General features: G+C 43.6%; 1 protein-coding gene across 1 annotated transcript; it reads left to right on the top strand.

Moving 5' to 3' along the window:
- Positions 1 to 26,495, top strand: n4bp1 (NEDD4 binding protein 1). The gene is made up of 12 exons (XM_023955975.1): positions 1 to 519; positions 4,860 to 5,087; positions 5,190 to 5,363; positions 6,756 to 7,258; positions 7,983 to 8,316; positions 8,401 to 8,724; positions 11,049 to 11,272; positions 20,287 to 20,417; positions 21,792 to 21,888; positions 22,013 to 22,120; positions 24,251 to 24,352; positions 24,430 to 26,495. Exons 1-12 carry the CDS (start codon positions 208 to 210, stop codon positions 24,779 to 24,781), a joined length of 2,889 nt encoding a protein of 962 aa, XP_023811743.1. The 5' UTR covers positions 1 to 207; the 3' UTR covers positions 24,782 to 26,495.
- Positions 26,496 to 27,432: the final 937 nt, after the last annotated feature.

The following is a 27,432-nucleotide window of genomic DNA, read 5'->3' as shown; positions in this document are numbered from 1 at the left end:
CTTTCCGGATACGTCATCCCGGTCTTCCGAGTGTTTGAGCTAGCGGTTGCGGCGTTCATGTCGCGAGTCTCCTGAAACGTCGCAGTGTTTGTCGGACTGCTTTTACTCCACGTCTACCATGAAAACGGCCAGGGCCTCTGACGGTGGCCAGATGGTTGAATTTTGAAACGCCGTCGCCAGAAACGCCGGTTCGTACCGACAGGCGGGATGTCAACAACGCGGCCCCTCCTTGGGATGCGACGAGTCACCGAGCTAACGTACCCCGAGCAGCCGAGCAGCAGGCTCCCCGCGGCCGCCGGAAGGCAGCAGACGGAGGCCGCCACCACCGTGGACGAGTTCACCGTCCTGGAGGATAAAGAAGAGGAGCTGAAATGCGCCAAGCCGCGCGTGGAACAGGTTTTTAAGGTCACGTTCACCATTATCGGGCTGCTGGACACGGGACAGCCGCACGGCAGCAAAACGTTACGGCAGATATGGCTGCAGCTCCGGGGTAACAGGGAGGACGTGTCCAAGGCAAAGGTGAGCTTCCACGTGCACTTCCCAGGTACAGCATTCGTTTATTATAGTTTTGAGACAAATGTAAAGCTTAGCAGCGCGGCTGCCCTTCCAAAAAAGCAGGTGCATGTCTGTGTCCTGCGTCTGCCTGACTCCATTCATGCACCACAAAAGTGCACATAAAGAACTTCAAAGAAAAGCCGCTTTGGCCTGCAGGACCCCCGCTTTATCAGTCTGCCATGTTTCTCAGATCCACCCCCAACCCCGTCTCAAAAACACTTGAATGAATGTAAAGTAAAGTTGCTCATAGCTGTCCTTACTCTAATGTAGCCACATAAGTCACACTCAAGTATTGTAGGAAATGGCATGACATCACATTGCATTTAATTCTGCCTTTCCATTCAAAAATGTTACTAGTATGACGGCATCAGGGTTAATGGCACGATTATTGTAATTGTAAAAGCCAATTTAGGTTCCATACGAAATTAAGAAAGTAGAAACCGTTAAGTTTATTTGTATGCCATAGTTCAGTGATCTGAATAAAACCACTCTGGCTCAAATAAACACTTTATAGTGTCAAACCTCCCCAACCCTAAACCAGAACTTTGACCCTTTGAAGGCCACTCGCTCATCAAACTTGAATTATTCCAGTGATTAAACTAGCATAACCTCTAACATATTTTTCTGCTGTTGGATGAATGACACCCAAAAAAAGGTCTCTCTCATAAAACACCCAGAAGTATTCAAATTTTATGTAAAAAGTAAAGTGAAATAGTATTTAAATTTGTCTTAGCAGAGATTTAAGAGGAAAAATTCTGATAATTCAACCTGCAAGGTTTGGTTTTTTTGCTCAATTTGCCACTGGTTTCTTCTAGAACTGATTGCTGAACAACTGCTAATTTACATCAAGGTATGGATGTTGGTTTTCAGCTCACTCAGGCAGTGAAGTTTTTAAAAACAGTCATTTTTTTGCCTCACTAATAGTATTTCTGATTGAGACAGTTACCATTATTATATCTTCCTTTACTCATTAATCTAATTGTACCATCGGCTTATCAAAGATGTTTCTGCTGAACAACAGAAACTATTGTTTTAAAGGATTAAATCAGAACTTTACATCTTCATTTCAAGCCAAATGACTGTGATCTTGGAGAAGTGTGAGTATAAGTAAAGACTGTTGATACAGTATTTATTAAAACTTTAAAAGCAAAAGAAGTTCCTGGTAGTTGTGGCTCTACGAACTCAATAATAGCAAATATGGTAGACTCATTGACCATTGAGACACATGAATGAATCTTTTTGAGATGAAGAGTATCTGCGATGATAACCAAAGTATTGAGTTTATACCTGATTTATTGTCTATAAGTTTAGGAATAATGGACGTAAACAAAGGATGTGGAAATGCTATTTTAAAATATAATGACAAATGTATTAAGTAAAAGTATTTCCCACTGAATTGATGTCTTTTTGGAACAGTCAAAATGGTACAAACAAACTAAAATGAAATGAAGCAAGTATAGACTGAAATACACCGTTAAAAGTCTTTACTCTTCTTTACAGAGCTTCCTGAGTTATTCTAAAAAAAATGATGCAATAAAACCACTCTTCCTCTTTTTCCCATAAAGTTACTAGAGTAAATTTGACGGTAACCCCAGCACTGGAAGCAATAATCGTGCACAAACCCCTCGACAGTAGAGGGTTTTGTGTGTCCATGCATGGAGTTGGGTTTTCACTGAAAGCTCACACAACAGCACTTTGGTTTGGAAGCATCTATTCCAGCCCATAGGCGCTATGTAAAAACACACAATGGAGAAATGAAACCAGCAAAAAAATTCCAGTCATCACAGGTTTAAGTTCCTAAACTCAATATAGCTTTTGTTATTATACTGTTTAATACAAAAAGCAGTTTAAAATTCTGTGGAGTTTTAAAATCCATGACGGACAGCTACTGCTGGAGGTGAAGCGAAGACAGACTGAACAGCTGTTATTAGAATCTCAGGACATTTACTCCCCAAGAAAATCATAAGACCATTGTGTGTGCTTTAACCTTTATTTCCTTTTTGAAGTGCAAAAGTCTTTAACTTTTTACGTTTGACAGTTGTCTGTAAATCGCTTGGAGTTACTGAGATATGAAAAGTGCTTTAAAAAAGTTTGATTTGATCAGTTCTACCCACAGAAACCTCCCCCCTTCAGCCTTTTGCTGTTTGGAGAGGTCTCTAGTTCAGGTGTTAAGGCCTGTGTGTGTTCTCTGCATAAATAATCATTTATTTTACAGTTTCTTGGTGTGAGTGTCATGTATGCAACCTGAGGAAATTGTCTGGAAGTTTTGAGTTACCCTTGAAAGCCTCAGAGGAAATTTCGGATCCTCTCCGGCTGAACCTGTGGAGCTCTGCTGCCGCTCTCATGATGAACCACAGCTCTGACTCAGTTTCTCCACTTAAAAGACAAGGCTTGATTTTTAGTCTGACTCTGCTGAGGCGGAGCGCATGGCTTCCTTGAAATGTTCTACTCTTTAAAAACGTGTGAATCACGTGTTTTTCTGATCTCCTAAAATCTGCATGCCACCAGCTGCTCTGCCAGTCGACCGAGCCAGCAGTGAAAGCCCACATTTTACCGGATCTTAAACCAGTTTGCGGTAAAGATGACACGAGTCAGAGAGGGCTTCCTGAGTGACAACATTAACTTACTTGAGTGTTTGATCCGTTTGGGAAATCACTCCAGCATCATGACATGTGGTGCCATGCAGAATTTACCAGCACTGCGTGGCGCGTTTCACTACTGCAGTTTCTCATCGTCGGAAAAGAAAAGTATTTTCTTTCAGTTTCTGTTATGAAGCACATCCAGCTGTTCTTTACAAACTGTTCTAATCCACTCAGCCATCAGAAATTACTGACTTCAGAAGTGACACAACAGAAGCAAGAATCTTTTAGCATTTTCCTTCTTCACTGTTTTAATTTCTTTACATTTTCTTGGAAATTCATTTTTAACTGGCGACATGTTTGGAATAAATTAAGATAATAGAAGCAGTAGAGAGAAGAGTAATGCAGTTTCATGTAACTATGAAAATGTTGACCGTTAAAGAGTAATCTGATTAGTTTTGAGGTCACAGGCTAGGGCGTGAGGGTTGGGGAAAAAGCACCTCTAAGGATATTTCTCAATTGGATTCCTTTTTTTCAACACGTATATGGAGTAAAATAAATAAATAAACAGGATGTTGGGAAATCTCGGCATAAGTCATCAGACAGCACCGCACGGGAAAACCAACATTAGAAATCAGTGCTTAAATGTGGGAAATCCCTGGAAATCTGGTGACACGTAAAAAACAACCTGCTGCATTCCAACACCAAACCTTGAATTGCTTTTATGATGTTATGACCCGATAAAACTCTGCAGTGTTTCCTGACTGGCTGACTGACAGGTCGGCCGCATTCAGGCGCTTTTTGAGACAAAAGGGGGCCAATGAAAGAAGTGGAGATGATCCCAAGAAAAATCTGCTCTGTAGCATAACCACAAGACGATTTATTAGATATCCATAAAAAATAAACTATGAGCAAATATTCCAACAGATTCTAAGTGTGAAGTTTGACTATTTTGACTAAAAAAACTCCACTCAGAAGGGCATGTTTTTAAAATGCTTGTATTTATTTCTACATTTTTATACATTTCTTTCATAAAATGTGCAAAAAAAGATGCAGAAATTGTTTGATTATGAAAACAAGAATTCAATTTTATAAAGACAGCTTTCTCCTAGAACCAGAAACATTATTAGTAGGTTTTCCAGCAGCCCTTTCAGCATTTGTTTACCTCTAAATAGTTTTTTTTTCTTCCTGGAACAACTATGGTGTGTTTGTAAATTTCAGAAGGAACATCTCTCCCATAGTTTTCCTATGAAGCAGAAAGTGGTTCTATTTTAGGTTTTCAGAAAAGTCCCAAACTTCCAGCTGCAGTGGCGTTCCTCAGCGAATCGCTCATTGTAGGGGGGGGGGGGGGGGGGGGGGGGTTACGGCCACCCTCTATTTGTTGCTTCAGCTCAGAGGCCACACCTGCAGGTCTACGACTCGCGTTTTTTTTTTTCAAGTGTGACCCGGTATTGTCTCATGCTGCGTAACTGTTGAGTCATTTCATTTTTCCTCACTCATGCTGAAGAAATGCTGCTGATTCTCAGTAAGGGTGCTGCCCCCCCCACCCTCCAGCAGCTGATTCATCCAAACATTTGCTGCCGCCTGGAGATTCCCTGAATCAGTGCCGAGCCTTCAGTTTCAGCACGTGTCTCTTTGACGCCCCTGCAGTCAGAAAGTGTTGTGTTGTCGTGCGGTGCCTTTGTTCTCTCGGACTGAAACCGTAAACACGTCTGATCCTCACAGGAGTACATTCGAGGGCTGTGTGACCCAGAACTGCGCAAAGAGGAGCGCTACCCGGTGGACATGCACTGCATCTTCGCCGGGGCGCGGGGCCTCTTCCTGGACCGGCTGATACGGGACACGAGCGCCGAGGTTCTGATGCTGGAGCCGGGCTGCCTGCGGCTGCTGGGCCAGGCCGAGCCGGTGGTGATGGCTCAGAGCAGAGTCCAGCAGTTTGTCGCCCTTTTTCAAGTGAGCATCCGGGTCTGTGCGGCACCATTGATGGGACGTGAAACCCGGCTTCATGATCCCCGTGTTTGCACGCGCTCACATCCGTCTGTGTTCGCCCTGCAGGAGAAGAGGAGCCTGCCGAGCGACAGAGAGTCCACGGTCAAACGGGCCTTCAAGTCCTTTGTGGAGGAACGTGATGACAAGTACACCATGGAGCTGCTTCTGCTGCCCAGCGCGCTGAAGGAAGAGTTACTGGGGTTAGCTCACTGCCCCACCAGCACTAACGCCTGCTCTATGGTGGGTGACGCCCTTTGGCATATCAAAGACAATAGGGGGCTTTAGGGAGATTTGCTCCTTCATTTTTTATTTAAAAAGTCCCTCGTTTTTTCACTTTTATGAAACTATGCCACTTTGCCCTTTTGAATTCTAAAAATATGTGCCAGAATAATAATGAAAAAATTTAAAATAGTTTTATTTACACAAAAAATATTTCGTCTGAGATGATACATTTTCTTAAAGTCCCACTCTAATCATCTTTTGATCTATTTTAAAAGCGTTCTACAGTTTTCTTTCTATTAAAATTAAATTAAAAAACCTGTTGTTTTTTAGGACATAGTTTCTGCAGAGCGGCAGTAGTTCATTAGAAATCTGCCTCTGAGTTGTGGGCATGAACCTTGGCATGGAGTGACCCCGCCCCTCCTTCCCAACCCCAATGGAAAGAGCTCATAATAGGGGTAATGTGGTCCACCCAGCATATTCTCTTCGTCATAAATTACATCTTTCTTAGAGAGAATTTATCATCTGCTCCTCATTCACGGCAATTTGAATAAAGAAAAACTTTTGTACTTTAACTTTTGGGCTTAATTTTCTTTATACGTGTCCTCCATTATGAGAAAAATGCTATAAGAATGTGTTAAAAATACCAAAAACGCAGTTTTCATTGGAGTGGGTCTTTAATGTCTTCATTTTGACCAACTTTGATGGGATTTTTAAAGTGTAATCTTAAAGATGTTATTCTTTACTCATAAAGTTGTTTTACAGTAGACTAGGAATCAGCTGAGCAACAGGTGCCTCACTTCAAATTGCACTCCTTTTTCCCTTTTTCTTCTTTTTATTGCAAAAAACGCAAAAGCACAGCACCTGAAAGGCTTCTAAATATCTGTGGCCTAACTAATCCAAAACAAGTGTCTTTGGTAAAAAGTGTAAAAAATAAATAAAAATACTTACCTGCTGGTGACGAAAACAAGGCAGCAGCTTCAGTTTTGACCTCAACAAAAAAGCTTCCAAAATGAGAAACGCTTAGGTCCGCTCTTGCATGCAGACCTTTGGTGTACTCTTAATTACTATAGGCATCAACCTTATTGTCGCACTTTTATATAAAACATTTTCCTGGAGAGCCACTGTGTGTTTTTAGAAACGGTGCAGCTGCTGTAGCCTATGTGTGAAGTATGCTACACCACTGGGAAGAAAAAAAATGACAGCTACAGCTTCAACTTCATCAGCGCATGACTGCCGGGAATCCACAAAAATATTAAATCCTACCTAATCATTCCAGGTTAACTGTGCAAAAACTGCGTATTCAGGTGATGTGATGTCCGTGCAGCACCTGGACGGTTCCTGCAGCAGGACTAACTATTGGGACAACAGCAAGTTTGGACTGACTTGTTCTTCTGAATCCCGTGTTTGCAGTTCAGCCTGGCGCTGCACCCCAGCATGGCCGAGGTGGAGCAGGACCGCTCTCAGAGCAGCACCCCAGTCACGGAGCTCTCCAACCGCATCCTGGACACCAGCTTCGAGGAGAAGGCAGCAGTGGGTGGGGGCGGTAAACCGGGCGGAGGCATCGGTTTTGGCGCCGAGGCTGTGCTCATGAACGGCGCTCGCCCGTCGCACAAACGGCGCTCATCTGAGAGCGAGACTCGTGACACCAAAAGACAATACTCTCTAGAACGGAAGGAGGAGTCGCCTGAAAGAACGCGGGAGCGCCCAAGGGACAGGGAGGGCCGGGGAGGCAGCAGCTGCCGGTCCAAAACCCCCTCCGCTCCCTTGACCTTCTCCTCCTCATCCTCTTCCTCCTCCACTAAAGCAAACACAGTATCCGGGCCGATAATGCTCGAGTCCAGCGAGGCCGAGGGGGACGAGGCAGAGGCGGTGAGCCCAGAAACCAACCTGCGCTGCCTGGTCAACTTTTTCAGGTGAAGTACTGGTCTGAATTACAAACCCGGAGCTGCAGCCAACGATGACGAGCAAATCTGTCACAAACCAACTCTGCTGATTTGTTTTATGAAAAAGAAAAATATATTGAATTTTGGAGAAATACAGACATCAGTAATGAAAGCAAGTCTCCTAAAAAAAAAAAAAAAAAAAGCTCATTTTATGTCTGAAATGTAACAAATGTGAAGTTTGGGGAAAAACATTACTATCAATGAGAGAGTTTTCTTTGAACATTTCAATGTCTGACAGCAGAGTTGCTGATGGGTTCAGTTTAAAAACATTTCAGCAATTTTTCCTCTAATAGAAAAGGGAAAAAAAGTCAAGGATATTTAACATTTTTGCGTGTTAATATTTTACTGCATTTATATAATGAAAGATGTTAATCCTCTGCAGAAACGAGCTTGATTTTCTAATTAGAAGTAAATTCTCTTGTGTCTTTGGGCAGCATTTTATCAGCAGGTTCTGTTTGAACAAAGGTTAAAAAAATGTGTTTTGGTTCAATGATGTAGCAACAATAAGACTTGTCCGAGTTTTTGTTTCAGCACCTGGAAAAACAATTCACTTTGGCCTGTTTGTTTTATGAAGATTTAAATTCCAGACAAAATTCTCACAGATAAGAACAGAGTTAATGATAACAGAAACCAGCGTTAACCTATTCAGAATTCACTTTACCTGCTTCTTGACTTTCATGTTTACTCTCCACAGAACGATGGGTTACCAGCAGGAAGTTGTTGAGCGTGTTGTCAAGGCAACGGGACAAACTGAAGACACCTTTCTTGTTTTGGAAAAGATAGTAGAAGAAACCAAACGCTGTGAGAACGGGGGCAAAGTCCGACAGCTGAACTCGGTGCACCCTACAGATGCTTCCTCGTCATCCTCATCCTCCACAGTCTCTCGCTTCAGAGAGAAGGAGCTGGGCAGGACGCTAGAGGACCCGGGCCGATCCAAAGAGAACATTAAACCGAGTCTGCATGGGAGCAACAGCAACGGGCTCGGACACCGGCGGCAGTGCAGCGGCAGCGAGACCAGCACCCAGCAGGTCTTCCTCCACTGCTTCTGCTGTTCGACTGGGTCTGTTGGGTTTTCTGTCAACTGTAAGTTTTCATGACGTTCCTCTGTTCAGGCTATCACCATAAAGAGGAGTTCCAGCGCACAGGGGGGGGCGGGACGCTACGAGGTCATCACCATCGACGACGAAGACGATGTCACCCGCAACACCAAAACAGCGGACAGCAGGACATCCCGGACAATGACCGTTTCACGCCTCGACTCGCAGTCAGGATCAAGGATAGACTACCTGGCACGGGGAGGGGCCGGGGCCTCACAGAGGGACTACATGTCCCGTTGTGGCGCTCAGACTTTGGGAGGATCATTGATGGTGGAGAATTTGACTGCACTGCGTAACACGCCACAGTGGCTGAACACCACCACCACTTCAACACAGAGCGTAAGTTTGACCAGTTTGGATGAGAGATTTGAATCTTCACGAACTTTACTCACAAAAGGTTCAACTGTAATTTTTGCTTCCTAAAACTTTTTCAATCATCAAACGCACAGTTTCTGCTGGAAACTTTAAAGATTCATTCAGATCAAAAATGTGTTTTTAACCTGTTATCGTGGCATTTTTCTGATTATCGAACATATAATAAGAAAGTTTAAATTTGCATTTCTGTAGTTAAGTTGTTGTGAATCAGAAGCAGATGAGGAAATGTCTTGTGAAAAGGAGCTTTTTCTGGAATACGCTGGGTGGGCTTAAAGCTCACTGTTCCACTGCGCAATGTGGAGGAGAAGGGGGCGGAGCTGCTCCTCGCTAACAGTCAACTCAAAGGGAAATTTCTGATGAACTACTGCTGCTCTGCAGAAATTATGTCCAAGGAAACAACCTTTTTCTTTTTTTCTAAATTCAGCTAAAATTGACAATCATAACTAAAAGACCACTGGGAACGCTTTTACAGTTGATTAAGATTATCAGAGTGGGACTTTAAATTTTTAGAAGCACAAGATTTTTTACTTAGAAAAATGTATCAAAATGACAAAGTTAACTGAAAACCAAGAACTCTTCACCTGAGATTTTTCTAAATTTCAGTAAGTGAATTTTTTTATATTTAGGCATCCGATAAGAAGCAGTAAGATGCTAATTATTATTTCTCAGGGTATTGATTGTCAAAATGTTCAATCCACTGTTAAGAAAAGATGTTTTGTCACTTTTTCAGGGGAATTTTGATGAGTAAATGCTCTTGCCAGGTTTGAACCCCAGCTGGGACCTTTCTGTGTGAAGTTCGCATGTTCTCCCCATGCGCACGTGGGTTTTCTCTGGGGAATCCTGCTTCCTCCTGTCTAAAAACTGGGCGTCTCTAATTTGTGCATGTGAATATCTGGCTCTGCAACAGTGGCTGGGGAAGGCTCAAGCAGCCTTGTGACCCCAAACAGGATTCAGGGCGTTCTAAAGATGGATCAAGCACTCTCATTTTAAAAAGAAGTTGTTTCTCAAAGTCCACAAAAATAATTCATTCATTTATTCATTCATTCTTCTTCTGCCGTTTGTTCCCTTTCGGGGTCACGGGGCTGCCAGAGCCTATCCAGGCCACATATGGGCGAAGGCATGGGACACCCTGGCCTGTTCACCAGTCTTTCACAGGGCCACAATCACACACACATGCACACTCACACCTAAGGACAATTTAGATTAACCAATTAACCTATGAAGCATGTTTTTGGTTGGTGGGAGGAAGCTGGAGTCCCCGGAGAAAACCCACGCATGCACGGGGAGAACATGCAAACTCCACACAGAAAGGTCCACCATTGAGGTTCTGTTTCATGACTTGAACCGGGGGCCTTCTTGCTGTGAGGCAAGAGCGCTAACCACTGCGCCACCGTGCAGCCCCACAAAAAAAGAAATAAAATAAAATATCATTTTAGACATTTTCAAAAATGAAACGGGACAACTACTTGCAACACATTAGCCTCATATCAGTTGACAGGCACAGCGGTGGAGGTGTTAGGATTTGGGCTGATCTAAAACGATGCATTCCAGACCTGAGCTGTAAGAAAATTAGACTGAGATTCATCCACTGGGTAGGGCTGCACGAAATGAGGAAAACTTGCGATATGCGATATGAGTGATCAATATTGCGATAACGATATAATTTGCGGTATATATACAAATATCAAACCAACCAAAAACATCATTTCCATTTCACTGCAACAGTTTAAAAATTATACTCCAAATGACCCTTGTCAACATAGGAGGCAAACATCAAACATAAAAGGGCTCATTTGATTGATCCACAATGTAAACGGGTCCATCCGATTGGTCAAATGCATAAATGCATTTATTTGATTCGTTAAATGCTTCAAGCTGCCACAAGATTGTTTTAGCACGTTTAATGTAAACATTTATTGCGATTTTTGCTGACATTTGCGATATGCATATTGTACAGCTTGATATTGCGATAACGATAAATTTGCGGTATATTGTGCAGGCCTACCACTGGGTAAGAAAAGTCAAAGAGACATGGAGAAATCAAAATGTGTGCATTTGTGTTGCACAAGAAGTCTTGCAAACAGAATATCTTAGCCTTTTTAGGAGATGATTATTTAACAGTTGTTGTGTAGCAAAGCACTAAAGCAGTAGAGTGGGTTTAGTTTTTGGTGCTGAATAAAGCCTGTGTGACGGGTTTGGTGAAATGTGCATCTGATGCAGATTGTTCTTCCTTCTTTGCGTTTGGTTCATGTCCTGAACCTTTTCTCTTTGTTTTTTTTCTTCCTCAGTCTGCTCAGCCGAACAACAAAGGCTCCGCCTACCAGACCATCAGTCACGTGGGTTTTCAGGGGGCTCGGAATCCTCCGTCTAATGACCCCCCTGCCGCCCCCGTCACCGGCTTGGCTCGTTTCCATCAGTCGCTGAGGACTCCCTTTACCCTCAACCTCCCAAACGAGCAAGGAGATCCAAAGCTCAGACACATCATCATCGACGGCAGCAATGTGGCGATGTCGTGAGTCTGAACACACACACACAGACACACACGCGTGCGCGTTGGTGCACACACTGACTTTGCCAGAAGTGAAGCACACTTCTGGGGTGGGTTTCATCTTCTGCTGAACAGCCTGAGAGTCATTCCAGAGTCTCAGTCTTTGGTGTCATTCTACTGAAGGAAAACTTTGATTTTTACATTCATAAAAGTTTTCTCTCTCTGCTGAAACCAAAGAAAAAGGTTAAATTTGTGATTATTTTTTTTAACCTTTGTTCAGGTTCCTAAAATCTTTGCAGGTTTGTGTTCGGTTTACATTCTGTTGAGGCTCTTTTGCTCACTTAGATTATTCATCTTTGTGTGAAAGTAACGATTGCAGGTTAAAAAGAGAGCGAGTCCCTAGATTAATTAATCTTGCAAAGAAAATGAATAGAAATTTATCTTATTTCAAAGATAATTTGGAATGTGAATAAAAAGCTGCAATGTATTTTCAAAAAGGAGACGACAATATATTTCTGGAAAATCCTGACGGTTTTTTCTTTGTGTCTCTGATGTCTGTTGATATAACTATATAAGTCGATTCAATTTTTTTTTATGTGACCTAAAAGGGGAACTTCGGCTGCAACAGGAATATAAAATTTGGTTATGGAAAGAAAAGATCTTTAACTTGCACATCTGACCAGGAAAAAGTAAAACTAATGAAATCAAAAAAGACTTAAAGAACCTTTTCTTAGGAATATTTAGAAATGAATGAATGTTGTTCTTGAATGTACACTTATTAACAAAAGTATTTACTCAGCTGCCTCGACTCACATATACCGTCCTATTCCTAACCCATAGAGTTCAATATGATGTCGGTCCACCTTTTGCAGCTATTACAGCTTCAACTCTTCTGGGGAGGCTGTCCATAAGGTTGAGGAGTGTGCTTATAGGAATTTTTGACCATTCCTTGGTGAGGTCACACACTGATGTGGGTGGAGAAGGCCTGGCTCTCAGTCTCCGCCCTTATTCATCCCAAAGGTGTTCTGTTGGGTTCAGGTCAGGACTCTGTGCAGGCAAGTCAAGTTCATCCACACCAGACTCTGTCATCCATGTTTTTATGGGTCTTGCTTTGTGCACTGGTGCACAGTCATGCTAGAAGAGGCCAGCTCCAAACTTTTCCCACAAGGAATCGTCTAAAATGTTTTGGTATCCTAAAGCATTCAGAGTTCCTGTCACTGGCACTAAGGGGCCAAGACAAAGTCCTGAAAAACAACCCCACACCATAATTCCTCCTCCACCAAACGTCACACTCGGCACAATACAGTCCCAAATGCACCGTTGTCCTGGCAACCTCCAAGCCCAGACCCGTCCATCAAAGTGTGATTCCTCACAGCAGAGAAGGCGTCTCCACTGCTCTAGAGTCCAGTGGCGGCGTGCTTTACACCACTGCATCCAATGCTTTACATTACACTTGGTGCCGAGTGGCTAAAGTGCAGCTGCTCAGCCATGGAAACCCATCCATGAAGCTCTCTGCGTGCTGGACTTGGGCTAATCTGAAGGTCACATGAAGTTTGGTGCTCTGTGTCAGTTGACTGTACAGAAAGTAGGCGACCTCTTTTCACTAGGGGCTTCAGCATCTGCTGACCCCTCTCCATCCGTTTACGTGGTCAACCTCTTTGTGGCTGAGCTGCTGTTGTTCCCAAACTCTTCCATTTCGTCCGACAGTTGACTGTGGAATATTTAGGAGCGAGGAAATTTCACGACTGGATTTGTTGCACAGGTTTGGCAGTCCCACGCTGGAATTGACTGAGCTTCTGAGAGAAGCCCGTTCTGAGCAGCCCTCGATGGCCAGGCCAGGTGATTAGGACACCTGATTCTGATTATTTGAATGGGTGTGCGAATACTTTTTGTTATATAGTGTAGCAGGAAAGGCAGAGTAAACTACAGTGTTGTGTGTAAATCTGTGAACAGCTGTACGGCTTGATGCTCCTATAGATGTTTTGGGATCTTGAGTTTTCTGGTTTCATTTTCCGAATCAGTGTGGTCTCCAGACGGCCTGGTCTCTGTCCACTGCTTGCTTACTTTTTAAAAATATTTTAAATGACGCTCACCTCAGCAGTGTTGTGTCATGAGTCAGATTTAGGGGTTTTGTCAGGCTGCCGGCGTGAAGAGACAACAGGTTGAATGTCATGTGATGATGAATCAAATGGCTGTCATGACGGTGTCACTTCCCAGACCTGTTGACCCTGCAGCACGTTTCAACCTTTGCTTCTGAAGCTGCCAGCCTTCCCATCAATGCCTGCAGCCGCTCACACACAAACACGGCATTGTGTGGGTGCACCCAGCTGCAGCCTCTTTGTGTGGGCGCACCAAAACTTTACTCATCTCTTTGTTGCGGGGCAGTGAGTGTGCTATCGATGCGGGGGATCAAGGGACGGAGGCGTTTCTGAGAAAACCTTTTCGAGTAAAAATAAACTTTTTTTTTTTTTTTTAAATCACTCAGTCTGATTTTTCAATTTTGACATAAAAAAATACCGGGGATCTAAATGAGAACAGAAAAGCTATGCTTCATTTTTCCTTTGATGTCTCATCAAAAATTTCCTCTTGATTCCTGCTTTGAGCAACTCCTCCTTCAACATTCTTCTTTCTCTACCAGAAATCAAACAGGAAATATAGATCCAACCAAACATAAATGAAGGGTCACTAGCTGAATGTCTTAAGTCTTGTGCATTTCCTTTGGTTGTTGGTCAGCAACTGGCGGCTCTGTGTTGAACGCACGCAGGGGGCGTGTCTGCAGCTGTGAGAGCGTCCCGAAAGAGCCTCCCCCCCCTAGACTAAAACCACCCATTTCTGCGTAAAATTATCTAAATTTGTGTCGAGGCCCCCCTACTATCCTGTCAACGTGCTGCTACGATGACCGTATGTTGCGCTGTCTGTGTAGAACACGCTGAAGGGGAGGGGGTTGCACGCGGGGGGAAACTACGGAGGGGGGCGGGGCTCATACTAACCACTTATGATTCCAGACGCAAAACAAACTAGGCCTGCACAATATACCGCAAATTTATTGTTATCGTGACATCAAGCTGTGCTATATGCATACGGCAAAAGACGGCGAAAATCGCAATAAATGGTTGCTTGACCCTTGTGCTATCCTAGGCACTTTAACATTGGGAGTGGGGTCATCTAGACCCACTAGACAGTGCTCTGAACCTTTTTTCTTCAATGATTTGTGATCTTCACTGGTGTCCATAGATTACATGAAATCTTTCCACCTTTATCCACCTTTGTCATGGTAGGGAGAACACGTCAAAGTAAGGGGGGGGGGGGGTCATCTAAGATAGCACAAGGGTTAAATGTGCTAAAACAAACTCATGGCAGCTTGAAATATTGAATAAATGAAATAAATCCCTTTATGCATTTAACCAATCGGAAGGACCCGTTTACGTTGTTGATCAATCAAATGAGCCCTTTTATGTTTGATGTTTGCCTCCTATGTCGACAAGGGTCATTTGGAGTATAATTTTTATACTGTTGCATTGAGATGGAAATGATGTTTTTGGTTGGTTTGATATTTGTTTATATACCGCAAATCATATCGTTATCGCAATATTAATCACCAATATCGCATATCGCGAGTTTTCCTCATATCGTGCAGCCCTAAAACAAACTAACAGCTGCTTTCTAATAAAAAATAGTTGTCGTCCATAAAATTAATGTAATTTATTGGGTTTACTTGATTTTAAGAAAAACTAAATAAATAGAAAGGAGTCTGCATCAAAGTGAATTTGTTTCCATCATCTTAACTCTGGTTGTTTGACAGACAGAAAACTCTATTCAAGGTAGTGGAAAATGGACAAAAGATCAAATGAAACATCACGCTCAGAAAGAATAAAAATAATTAAAATAAATAAACAAATATCCTGCCGGCATTTTGAATCAAGACAAGTTTTGCCAAATGAACTATCGCGATATTTTGGCAAAAACGTTTTTTTGTAACACATCTAGTGTTGCGGCTCCCTGTGCTTTCATCTCAGTGGGAAACGGATCCAAATGGCTCTTTGAGAGGTACAAGCTGCCGACCTCTGTTATATACTAATGAGCTTCTCTGATTCTTTGTCTCTTTTGGTTACCACGGAGATGTCATATTATTTTACCTCCTCCTGCTAGGGTGTCATTCACTACTATTGCCTTAATCCCAACTGCCTTTACGGGTGATATGGGCTGTCTTTGGTTCAAGATGGCGCCGTTGTATGTGGCAAGCCATCAACCTCTGCTTTTTATCCTGTGACGGCACTACTTATGTATGATCGCCTGACTCTTCTAAACATCCGTGGCTTTGTAAATAATCTGGAGCCTTCTGCTATGGAACAATCACAAAAACTTCCACCGTTTCTGATGTCGTTTCCTCCCTACCTGGTGCGCTCTACCTGCGGTTTACTCCTCACCTGCCGCTGGAGACGAAGTGGCGTTTCCTGCCACTTGATGGCTTTGTAAATATCCCCCGCATCAAACCCTCTGAGATTGAACCCGCCGGAACATCTCGGCGATCGCACCAACTTAGTTATCAAAGGATATGTGGATTACTCCTACCGATGGCTACAGCCTGTCATTCCGGAGACCGGCCTTTGAGGATCCGCAGACGGAGGCCCTGCACTGGAAAACCAGCAAAAACCAGTCGTGCTTGCCAACAGCCTCCTGTTCGTATCTCCCTGCTGAACTCCAGATCTTGTACTACAGCATCAGCCGTATGTCACAAGTGCATGTAGCTTACATCAGACCTACAATTACTTCACCATTTTCTTACTGCTTGCACGACAATGGTATGTTTCGTTTTCATGACGCCCCTTAAGGTGGCCGCATGAGCCTCAAGGGAACTGCAACCACACCTGTCTGACCCTCCACAGCCCTGCTTAACCCAAAAACTCAGAGTACCGACACGCATGCTGATATGTGCAACATAATAAAGAAACAATAGAACGTGCAAACAGCACGTTTTTATTTTCAGCTACTCTTTACTCCACGTCCCACACTGTCACTCCTTCAGGTCATTGGTTATGGCACCATTTTGTCAGATTGCAGCATATTTACAACAGAAAAGGTCTGCAGTATTTCCTGTTTTATTAAAAAAAAATACACGTCAGTGCCGGAGTGTGTTGTCATCAGTTTATGTGAGTCACGCCCTGTGTAGTTGTGTAGTGCTGTAATCTGTTACTTTATTGTGGGTTTTTTTTTTTTGTTTTTGTTTTTTTTAGTGTTGTACCTAAAGGCCCAGTTGCTGGCACCACATGTAGCGTTAGCAAAGCTCCGGGCGGGCTGACTCCGGTCCTGCACTCCTGGCTGCTAACTACCTGAATCAGGTGTATGAGGTCATCGTATGGATGATCAGCAGCAGCAAACGGGGCAGGGAGAGCTGGAAAACAGGCAGGGGGGTGGAAGCATTCCCGCTTTGGACTTTTCTGCAGAAGAACCAGAGCATTTTTCTCTAAATGACCCGTGTGTTTGATGAGAACCGAATTTTAGCAGTTTTTTTTTTTTGCTATTGCTCGTCTTATTCAAGTAAACTGTTGTGGAATGAGTTGGATGTCTGTTTGCAGAGCTGCAGCCCTGCCTGCTGCTTCCGCGAGTTTAAAGAAACTTGACCACACTGAGAGAGCCTGTGTAACCTCTGCTTACTCTGCGCCTGGAAAATGCGACCATAAAATGAAATGTTAAGTCCGTTACCTTAAGGTGACCTGCATGAAGAGCAATCCTGACTGTGCAAAAGTAATCAGTTTTTGATTTATTTGTTTTTTCTGTTTAATCTTCAGTTTTATTGACAATACTGTTGGGCTTGCACTGAACTTTATCGATCCCTAGAGAAAAACACGCCTTTATTTATTCCAACTTTCATGTTTCAGTGTTGGTGTTTAAAACCTCACTGTGTATAGACAGTGGTGAACTTTACGTGGCTTTTTAAAATCACAATCCAGGTTGGGCTCAAAAGCATGATGCATTCTCCAAACCCCAAACTTGCTGATGTTATTTAAGATAAATAAGTGAAATGAGGTGAGCGTCAGAACGAGATGAGCACTGATCACCACAGACCTGCATTTTGCTCGCTGGTTTTGTCACGTTTTTTTAACACGCTAGGTTTTCATTTGATTAATTTTAGAAAAAGAAAAGCACTTCACGAAAGGTTCTAACAGAACAAAGCCAGTGACTTTCTGCATAGGAACATGAGACAACAGGAACAGAAATCAAACACAGATGAACTAAATTCTATTAACTATCTTAGAAAATAAAAATTCATCAGCTCCACAAATCAGTTATTTTTAAAGCACTTTCTTGTATTTTCCATTTCAAATCTACATGTTTTATGATGCATTTCAAAGTAATGAGAGACTGCGCGTGAGGTGTTCAGAGCTTTATTGTTTTCAAAACACCGACCCGAAAGTGAATACTCCCAAATGCTGGAGAAGACGTGACGTTTGACCAGATAGCAGGACTTTCACTTCCTCCTGGACGTTCATTAAAAAGGAAAACAGCAGGTCAGTTCACAAACAGGAGCGAGAGAGTCAGTCTCCATTCATGCCAATGGAAAACAAGGTTCAGGATACCTGTACTCCTGATTACATCCTTGTTAAACTTGAGATCAAGGTTCAGCTTTGACTTATTTAGCATTTTTGTAGAAGAGTAAGGGTTCAGTACAAAAAACAGCCACAAAGCAGAAGAACTGGCTATAATGAAACGGGGTGGTGGTAGTATAATGCTATGGGACACCTTTGGAAGTATGTGGGGGGTTTTATTTTTTTTTTTTTAGGAAAGTCGTGGTGAAATCAGCCATTTGTCTAACTTCATGTGAATGTTGATGTTGACATGCCTCAGGTTGGGAGGGACTCTGAGGATGCATGAGCTTTAGAAGTACAAACTATGAAGAACAAGGTGCTGTCTTGTGGGGCCAGACTGATGATCGCGATAATACCCCAGGGCTGCACTGACGAAGGGGGGATTCAGATGATATGGGGGGGGGGGGGGGGGGGGGGGGGACCAGAAGTGAATGTGCAGCCGATGCTGCTCAGAGGACAGGAAGCTCTTATCTTCCAATTTCCCTCGTTTTCCTCAACAGGTTCAACTGTCAACAAGCACATCTGAGTCTGTCAAACGCAGACCAAAATAAACCCCTCGGCAGGGCTTTGGACCCAGCGGATTGGCTGCTGAGGGGCTGCGGCGTGCAGCTTCCTGCTCGCAGAGCCGCAGCCTCTCAGGGAGTTTTCATGTGTTTTGCAGATTGATGTTGATGTTGTTCTGTGGTTTTCAGCCTTGGCTACCATTCTGCTCTACAACAGCTATCTGACGTGCGGCATCCACGTCAACGCCGCTAATCTGGGTCAAGAATAATTTTTGTTGTCGTGTTCCATTCAGTGAACCAGCAGTGTTGTAGACAGACTGGTGGGGACCACTGGATGACTTGTTGTTTATGTTCCTTTCTTTTCTAAATTCCGTGATGATAGAAATGATGCACGTTTGAGTTCTCCAAAGGAAGTTTGCTCTCTTTTTTTTTTTGTGATTCCTATTTGGTTTTATTTCTTTTATCTTATGATTGGGTCTTCAGGCCCCCTGTGTGTCATCAAAATGACATTTCCTATCATCTGAGTGGTGACCGAAAAAAACACAATAATGTTCTTACAAGCAGAACTCTGCTCTAAAATTGTTTTATTTCACTTGAAATGTAGAATTTTGTTGACATTTAAACATTTTACCTTGAATCTGCAACATGAATTTTTTTTAACTTTGATTTCATAGTTAAACAAGATAAAGCTTCATATATTCTCTTTAAGGCCTGTTCACACCGGGACGAATTTCGCCGGCGATTTTCGCCGACGTTTAACGCCTCGTGACTAAACAAAGGGCACCAATGTGAGTGTGCACACCGAGGCGAAAAAACGCCAAGCGCCAAAGCGTCAAAAAAAAAACGCCTCGGGTTCGTTTTTTTTTTTCGACGCGTCGCGTCGAAATCTACTCGACCAATGAGAATGGCGCTTTTGCACACGTGTCTGGAGCTTCTGAAGTTACAGTAAAACACAACTTGGGGGCGCTCAAACACAAAACTGCCTTGCTGAGCACACATACCAGCGAAGAAAATAGACGCCAAGTAGCGTCTACACTGCTGCAAAGAAATAATGACGGACATTCTAAAATATCCCCTTAGCAAGTACCAGTTGGAGCTACTGATGCTTGAAATATTCATGTTTTCTTTGTATGATTCTGACAAGCGCGTAAATACTTGCTCTTTTCTTCTGAGTGAAAAGTGACTTTAAGAATCGTAAAGTTGCGCAGAGCCACCTTGTGTACAGGAGTATTTCTGTTTACATTAAGCGCCATCTAATGTCAGGGAATGAAATTGCATGTTCGCTCCGCTCATCGTCAGCGAAAATCGCCTGGGTGTGAACACAAAAGACGTGGCGAAAAACGCTGGCGAATAACGCCTGGCGAATATTCGTCCCGGTGTGTACGGGCCTTTAGTTTTAAAATATTACTTTGAAATCTTCAAAGTAACAGAGGGGATAAACTAAAACATCTCTGAATCTCACAGGTCACTTGTCAGTTGTGTGTTTTTGTTCGTCTCTGGAGTCTTTGGCAGGTCCTTCGTACAAACCGGTCTGCATTTGAAATTTTGGCTTCTTTGGAGAAGACTCAGTCCTGTTGAGGACACTTTGGGGGGTTTGGAGCTGCTGTTGGGAGTTGTGCAAACGGCAAAATGCTCGCTGGGCGGCTGAATGAACGTTGCACATCCACTTCTAACTTTCTATTCTTTGGTTGAGAGAAAATCCCCATGTTTCTGAATCTTTTCATTATTTAAGACCAAGCTTTGTTTCTTGAACCAAGTACGGTCAGTTTTCTTTCTATCTTTGGAAAACTCCTCATCTGCAGTCACATCACTGCTATTTCCCTCACATTTAGTTTTTTTTCTACATTTCTTTTGTTTAAATCAGTATCTCAGCTAAGGTTGTTGCTTCAAAGGCAGAAGTTCCTCCTCCTCCTCCTCACGGTGCTGCGTTTCTCTGTCTTCTCTGCAGTCATGGCCTTCATCGGTTCTTCTCCTGTCGTGGCATCGCTCTGGCCGTGGAGACATTCTGGAAGAGAGGCCACAGGGAGATCACCGTGTTTGTCCCTCAGTGGCGTCAAAAAAGAGACCGATTCACAACAGGTACGTCCACGCAGGTAAACGCAGGAGGAAGGACGGCGGAGCCTCAACGTTAGAAACCCTCTGCGTTTGCACGCTGACAGTCACCACCTTCAGCCACTTCAGTGTTCAGCTTTTTTCATGCAGTTTTCGTTCCCCTCAAAACGGACAAACATCATGAATAGACTGCACTCTCATATTTTATTATTAACCTTTACTTAACCAGGATATTCCCATTGAGATGAAAAACTTATTTTGTCCAAGAAACAGCCGCAGTCGGTTTCCAACTCAGACGCATTCAAACATTGCTACAATAAAAACATTCTAAGACTTAGACAATCAAAAAAACATTAAAACACTGGGACATTTAAGTATCTCAGTCACTGATTCTGCAAGTTGTCCCTCGAATTCTGTGTATGTTTTGTACATACAGTCGTTGAAGATCCGACAGCCCAGTTTGTATTTTTTATCAAAATTATTATATATGTATTTATTCCACAATGGGAAATTTGTTCTGCACATTTGACCCATCCCCTAAGGGAGCTGTGAGCTGCAACCGAAACCTGTTCAGGAGGCAGTAGCGTTAAGGGTCTTGCCCAAGGGCCCTCACTGGGTGATGTTAAGTGCCCGCCATTGATATGGTAATTGCCCTCAATGTTCATTCCCCTCCCCCCCTCCAGGAATCGAACCCTGGATTCCTGCGTGGTAGTCTCTCACCTTACCAACCGAGCTACCCAGCTCTGTACCGATCGCTTGTACCATTTGTACCGACCAAAACTCATCTTTTGAATCGAAAAACCCTCGACTGTTTTGCCCCTCTTTAAAAGTACTTAATAGGAGGAATATTGTTTAAAAAAAAAACATTTTGTATTGTGAATACAATTTTTTTATTTTTTAACTACATGGTTTTTATGAGATTATTATAAGAAATGTAACAATATAATCTATGTTTTGCTTCAGAGTTTGTTTGTTTTTTACGGAACGTTTCAGGCTTTTTTCCATAGGTTTGGTCATAAAGCAGGTTATTATAAAACCCCAATTTACTCAAACAAAACTGCTGCATGTTATTGAATAACACATTTTTTATTCTCATTTTGAGCCTTCTGAGATGCCGTAGGAGAGCCATGGATGCTTTCATTTAGGATGTTTTTGCAGTAACAGATCATTATGGTTTCTCTGGTTCTTTCAAAAGATTCAAAAGGCTGAATTTGTGCTTAATCAAATAATATCAATGATTTTAGCCACAGAAATCTATGAAACCACAACATCATTTTGCTTAAGAGAAAACCATAAAATGATCAAATCCACAGTGTGAAGGAGCGTTTGCTCTTCTTGTATCTTAAAGGAAATATAATTTAAAATGTTTCTGAATACTGAAAATGTCTACATTTATTTCAGAGCAACATTTTCTGAACCAGCTGGAAGACCTGCGACTGCTCTCCTTCACCCCGTCCAGGGAAGTCTGCGGTCAGAGGATCTCGTCGCATGATGACAGGTAAATGATGAACTGCAGACTCGCTCTGGCTCCAGGCGTGTGTGTTCGTGTGCTCATTGCTCTGAATGCTGGGAAAACCCTAATCCACACACACCCTTCCTGATTTTTTGTTTCCGCCTTACAGGTTCCTGCTGCACCTCGCTGAAAAAACAGACGGGATCATTGTAACCAACGACAACCTGAGGGACTTTGTCAAAACGTCTGACACCTGGAGGAAGATCATTCAGGAGAGGTGAGATTAATGTGCACACGGACCAGGAAATCCCGCGAGCTGCCCCCTCTGATGCCCCAAAGTCCAGTGAGTCAGCAGACTAAAGTTAATGATCTGTTTGCTGAGGTTTGTTTGCACGGAAACTTCTCCATCACTCGCTCATTTGTGGACACCATCCAGGAAATGTAAAGATTTGAAAAACACCTTTAATTCACAGAAAATCCTTTGTTACCAACTCTTTCTCTTAAAAGTTGGTGCATCAAAGTTTAACTGAAGGGTTTTGGTAACATGTTATATAAATTGAAACTGTCACAGTTACGTCACACATAAAGCAGCAGTTCTCACTTTCAGTTCATAGGTTTATATAGAGTAAAGTACTCCATATTATCAGTTTTACTTCGTGACAGCCTACTGAGGTCACACTAGGACAGGGGTCGGGAACCTATGGCTCGCGAGCCATATATGGCTCTTTTGATGGTCACATGTGGCTCGCAGACAAATCTTTAATTATACTTTTTTTTTATCATTAGACCAGTCCTTCTCGGGCGCGATGCGATGCCAGAGGCGCGCAGTAGTAGCGGTGCTTAGAGAGAGAAATCTGCGCCAGCGCTATAAGTTTACAATTATCTATAATTTCACAGAGTTTGTACCAGCTGGAAACCTGTGAATTGACGTGCCTAAAAGTTCGCGCTCCCGTCTCTGAGAAAGAGCGCGCAGATGCGGGGACGGGATGTGTGAGGGAGAAAGCAGAGGGTGGGGGTGAGGGGTTGTGGGGACAGCAGGTGAATCGCGCAGGGATTGTAAAAACGTAAAACCCAATGCCCGTCACTCACTGCAGCGTGTGAGTGTGTGTTTGGCTCCGCGTCTGCATGTGAGCAGTCTTTGTCACATCTACAGAACATTCAGACCAACCTAAGATCACGTTTAAAGTCTCAACGCCTGCATGAAGCAGAAACTCACCACGTATCAACCAGACTAGACAATCAGCAAAACTACCACGAGAAATACTCATCATTTATTAGCAATAGCATAACAATGTTATTAAAAATAATCCACAGACTTATTGTACTTTAAAAATGTTGAAATTACATCAAATGCACACATTCACTTGTATATTTAGTTTTAAACATATTGTCGCGGACTGAGTTTAACTTGGCTGTCGGGCCGCGTTAAAAGTTCTGGGGTTCATTGAAGGCATCAAGCAGAGATCTGATTGGCTCTCAGTTCTGTCGCTCAGCCTGTTGTTAGGTAGTTTGGACCAATGGGGTTCAGCTATGGGCCGAATAAGGGAAATGGGAGGGCTGCAGCGGGAGCAGGTGAATATAAAGTTGGTAGAAGCGCTCTCTCTCGTCTCGTGTCGACAGGAGAGATTCAGGAGTTGCTGAATTAATTTTACGGCGTTTGTTGCGGTCTGCAGTAACCAGAATAAAGAACCTTAAATGAGGTTAAGTCTCCATGCCTCAGTGTGGGAAAGAGACACTACATTATTGTATGGCTCTTTCGAAATTACATTTAAAAATATGTGGCGTTTATGGCTCTCTTGGCCAAAAAGGTTCCCGACCCCTGCACTAGGACTTCATTTCTGGGAACATGTCGCCCTCTAGGGGCGGTTCACACCCCTTCCAGTAAAGTGCAGCTCTCAACAAATAATGAACTTTTTCCAAAAGCTTGATGCGAAAAATCATTTGCAACACCCGTCTTTTTCTTTGCAAATGTAGTTTGGAACAGTAAATACTTTTCATCATCCACCAAATAAATTAAACTCCCACTCTGATCATCTTTTGATCAGTTAGTGTTCACAGGGGTCTTTTTGCTGTTTTTAAGTATAATCAACAAACCTCTGTTGTTTTCTGGGACATAGTTTCTGCAGAGCGACAGTAGTTTATTACAAATTCACCTCTGAGTTGTGGGCGGGACTGTTGGGGTGAAAGCAATTTTACCGTTGCTAAGAGCTCAGAGCATGGACCCTGTGGCCCGCCCAGCACATTATCCCCGTCACAAATAAGGTTTTTTACGTCCGCTCCTGTTTCCCAACGATTTGAAGAAAGAATTACTCAGAAAAGCTATTTTTAGCTTTGCTCTCTTAGTATACGTCCTCCATCATGAGGAAAATACCACAAGAATATGTTTGAGCATCTCCTGTTCTCCCAGGTTGCTTCAGTTCACCTTTGTGGAGGATCATTTCATGATCCCTGACGACCCGCTGGGCAAAAAGGGACCTCACCTGGACGCCTTCCTGAGGAAGGACAGCAGGTTTGCCGCAGCGCCTCTTCTTCAGAGCCCTCATGCCAAACCCGCCCTCATGTCACCCGTCTGTTTCCTTCCTCCAGGCGGCCGCCGGCCACCCCCCCGCCCCTGCAGCCGCCGGACTTCCGGCCGTCGGCGCAGCAGCAGCCCGTCTACGTCCAGGCTCTTCACTCGGCTCCTCGCGCCGCCACCTCTCTAACGCCTCACCCCACCACACACTGGCCCCAGTCTGGGGCCCCCGAATGGCATCCGCCCCGCCGCTCTCCTTCACCGTCCCCGTCCCCTCCCCCCCAGCGGTCGCCAGGGGAGACATCCGAGCTTAAAAGAAAACTGTATGACATCTTCCCGGACCACAAGCAGCGCATCGACCGCATCCTCAGTGACAACCCGTACATGAGAGACCTGAACGCCCTGTCCGGGCTGCTGTTGGGTTAAATCTCCCCACCCCACCCCATAATTTATTTCAGTCCCCATCCAGCAGCGGTGCGGGGAAGAAGCAAACACGTGTCCTCAAATCGAAAACAGGCTGTTGACAGAACTAGCTGCTCCTTTCAAAGCGTATTTTTTGGCTTCTCCGTCTTCATCTCTGTTGCCTCCGTTGCTTTCAAAGCCGTCCAGCTGAGCAGCGGCGGAGCGGGCCGACCCGCAGCCCATCCATTCAGCAGCAAACGTCATTACCAGGAGAGACACCAGCTCGCTGACAGGACGTTGGAGAAGGAGGCTGCGGCCCGGAGGTCGCCATCAGAGCCTCAGATATTTTTTGTACGAATTTTTGAAGAGAAGAGCTGTATAAAGTTTATAAAGAGAATCCCCAAAAATCGAAAGGCGGAGTCACAGGGACGTCTTCAGGCTGACTAAACTGTCAATACCTGTGTTTTATTTTTGTTAGAGACGCAGCCCCCTGTGTGCATTTGTTAAGGTTTGTCTGGTTTTAAATCAGCTTGACTCGAGTTAAACTGTCGTTTCTTCCTTCAAATTATTCATTTCTAATTCCTGGTTCTTTGAAGTTCTCGCGCTCGCCAGTTTCATTTCTCACAAACACGTTCCGTTTGTTTTCTGGGAAGGTTTTGGAATCTGCATTTCGATGATCCCCCTTTTCTGTGGAAAGGTTTTAGTCCATTCAAGATGAAGATGAAATGCCCTTCTCTGCCCCCAGGGGTCACGCTCACTGCAGGCCCGACGCCACAAACAGAACCTTCACCATTGTTGCCCAAAGAGACATTTTCCCACCGCCATTATCTTACAACCTGCTGTAGGAGCCGGATGTTTGGCAGATTTCAAGTTCAGTCGGATAAAAGAAGGCAAGAGTAGATGAGAGAAAAAACCTTCATCCCAGTTTTTTACAGTCAAAACATCTACAGTGACAAAGATTGTGGCTCATATTGAGACGCAAAAAAAAAGTCTTCTGTGGGTTTCACCTTCCATCTTTGGAAGAAACCACCTTTGATCAAAATCTAGTATTACAGGAAGCCAGCCCATGTGGCTCCGCCCACATTTTTTTCCTGATTCTACTGAGACTCTTGTTCTGAAAGGTCGCCGTGGTTAGAAAAGGTATTGCACACGTGAGAACATGTGTTGTTGATTTCTTAAGGTCTCAATGGACCACAACACAAATTTAACGCTCCCTTTTGGGGCAGGAACGCTCAGACCCTGCAGGTGTGGCGGGCGATATCCGGCGCTGAGCTGAAGTGACTCGCCACAGGAGGGTCGACTCGTCGCGGTCATGAGCGCCGACACAAGCGGCTCGTCCGACTTTTGATCGAAACGAACACTACAAGAATTCCGTCTTTCTGCTGACTCGGCTTTGGGAGTTTTGTGAAAAACATGGTGGTTTCAAAGATAAAACTTTTAAAGCCCAAAAAAATGTTTTGCCCCTCCAAATGCATCCATTTACGGAATGCAGATTTAATATTGGAAATGGGTTGACAGACACAAAATCTTGGCATCCGTGTCGAAATTCTCACAGAAACTTGACGAGGTTTTTTTTGTATTAGATTTGTTTTACTGAAGGATTTTTTTTTCCATGTAAGATAGTTCAACTGTGTATACTTCTTTTGTAAATATACACATTTTGGCTACAGTGCACAAAGGAATTTATGTATGTGAGAAAGTAATAAATGCAGCATTCCCCATAAAGATCATTTTTGTACATTTGCTTACTGGTTTCTTGAGTTTAGTTTGTTCAGGAAATAATCATTTCGTGTTTTCCAGTGATTATTAGAATCATTTTTTTTTTATATTTTGTTCTGCCTTTTCTTCTGAATCATTTCCTCCTGATAACCAGAGAATTTTATTTTAAATCAACCAAAATCCTAATTCAGTCGTATACAGTGGTTGTGAGATATTCAGGTTTAGAAATGGCCTCTACACATTTCCATTGCTTGTAGTCAGGAGGATATGATTAAAATGGTATTTATACTAAAAGTCCATCCATCTTCTTCCACTCATCTGGGACCGGGTCGCGGGGGCAGGAGTTTAAGCATAGATGCCCAGACTTCCCTCTCCCCGGCCACTTCCTCCAGCTCCTCTGGGGGGGCCCCCGAGGCGTTCCCGGGCCAGCCGAGAGACATAGTCTGTCCAGAGTGTCCTGGGGCTCCGCCCAGTGAGACATGCCCGGAACACCTCCCCAGGGAGGCGTCCAGGAGGCATCCGGGCTAGATGCCCCAGCCACCTTGACCAGCTCCTTTCGATGTGGAGGAGAAGCGGTTCTACTCAGAGCTCTCTCCCTACCTCTAAGAAGGAAGCTCATTTCAGCCGCTTTTATCCGGGTCCTCGTTGTTTTGGTCATGACCCAGAGGTCACGACCTGGAACCTGGAAGATTGGAAGTGAATTGTTCAAAGGACGCTGGAACTTCTGAAGGAAAGTTATACAGTGAACCTAAAAGGATTTTCCAACGAGTAAAGAACTAAATAATGGAATGGAATGAGCATTAAAAAGATTTTCGGGGAATCTGATGGGATTTCTTAAAAGCCTCAAGCCAGAATCTCTGGAAAGCACTCATATGTGATCGATGTGAGTTTCAGGGTTAAACCAAAGCAGAAGAAGTGAAGTTGTCCAAACGTCTGGTGTCCGTCATCGTACCTGT

The sequence above is a fragment of the Oryzias latipes genome, chromosome 6 (genome assembly GCF_002234675.1).
Source record: "Oryzias latipes chromosome 6, ASM223467v1".
Taxonomy (NCBI): domain Eukaryota; kingdom Metazoa; phylum Chordata; class Actinopteri; order Beloniformes; family Adrianichthyidae; genus Oryzias; species Oryzias latipes.
The sequence above is the reverse complement of the archived record's forward strand: the minus strand, read 5'-3'. Positions and strand labels throughout refer to the sequence as shown.

What these genes read in the sequence shown, in the direction of transcription:
- n4bp1 (XM_023955975.1), top strand. Translation starts at nt 208, where the DNA reads ATGTCAACAACGCGGCCCCTCCTTGGGATGCGACGAGTCACCGAGCTA. An exon ending in AGGACGTGTCCAAGGCAAAG is followed by an intron (nt 520 to 4,859) that starts GTGAGCTTCCAC and finishes TGATCCTCACAG; the next exon opens with GAGTACATTCGAGGGCTGTG. An exon ending in GGCAGCAATGTGGCGATGTC is followed by an intron (nt 11,273 to 20,286) that starts GTGAGTCTGAAC and finishes TCTTCTCTGCAG; the next exon opens with TCATGGCCTTCATCGGTTCT.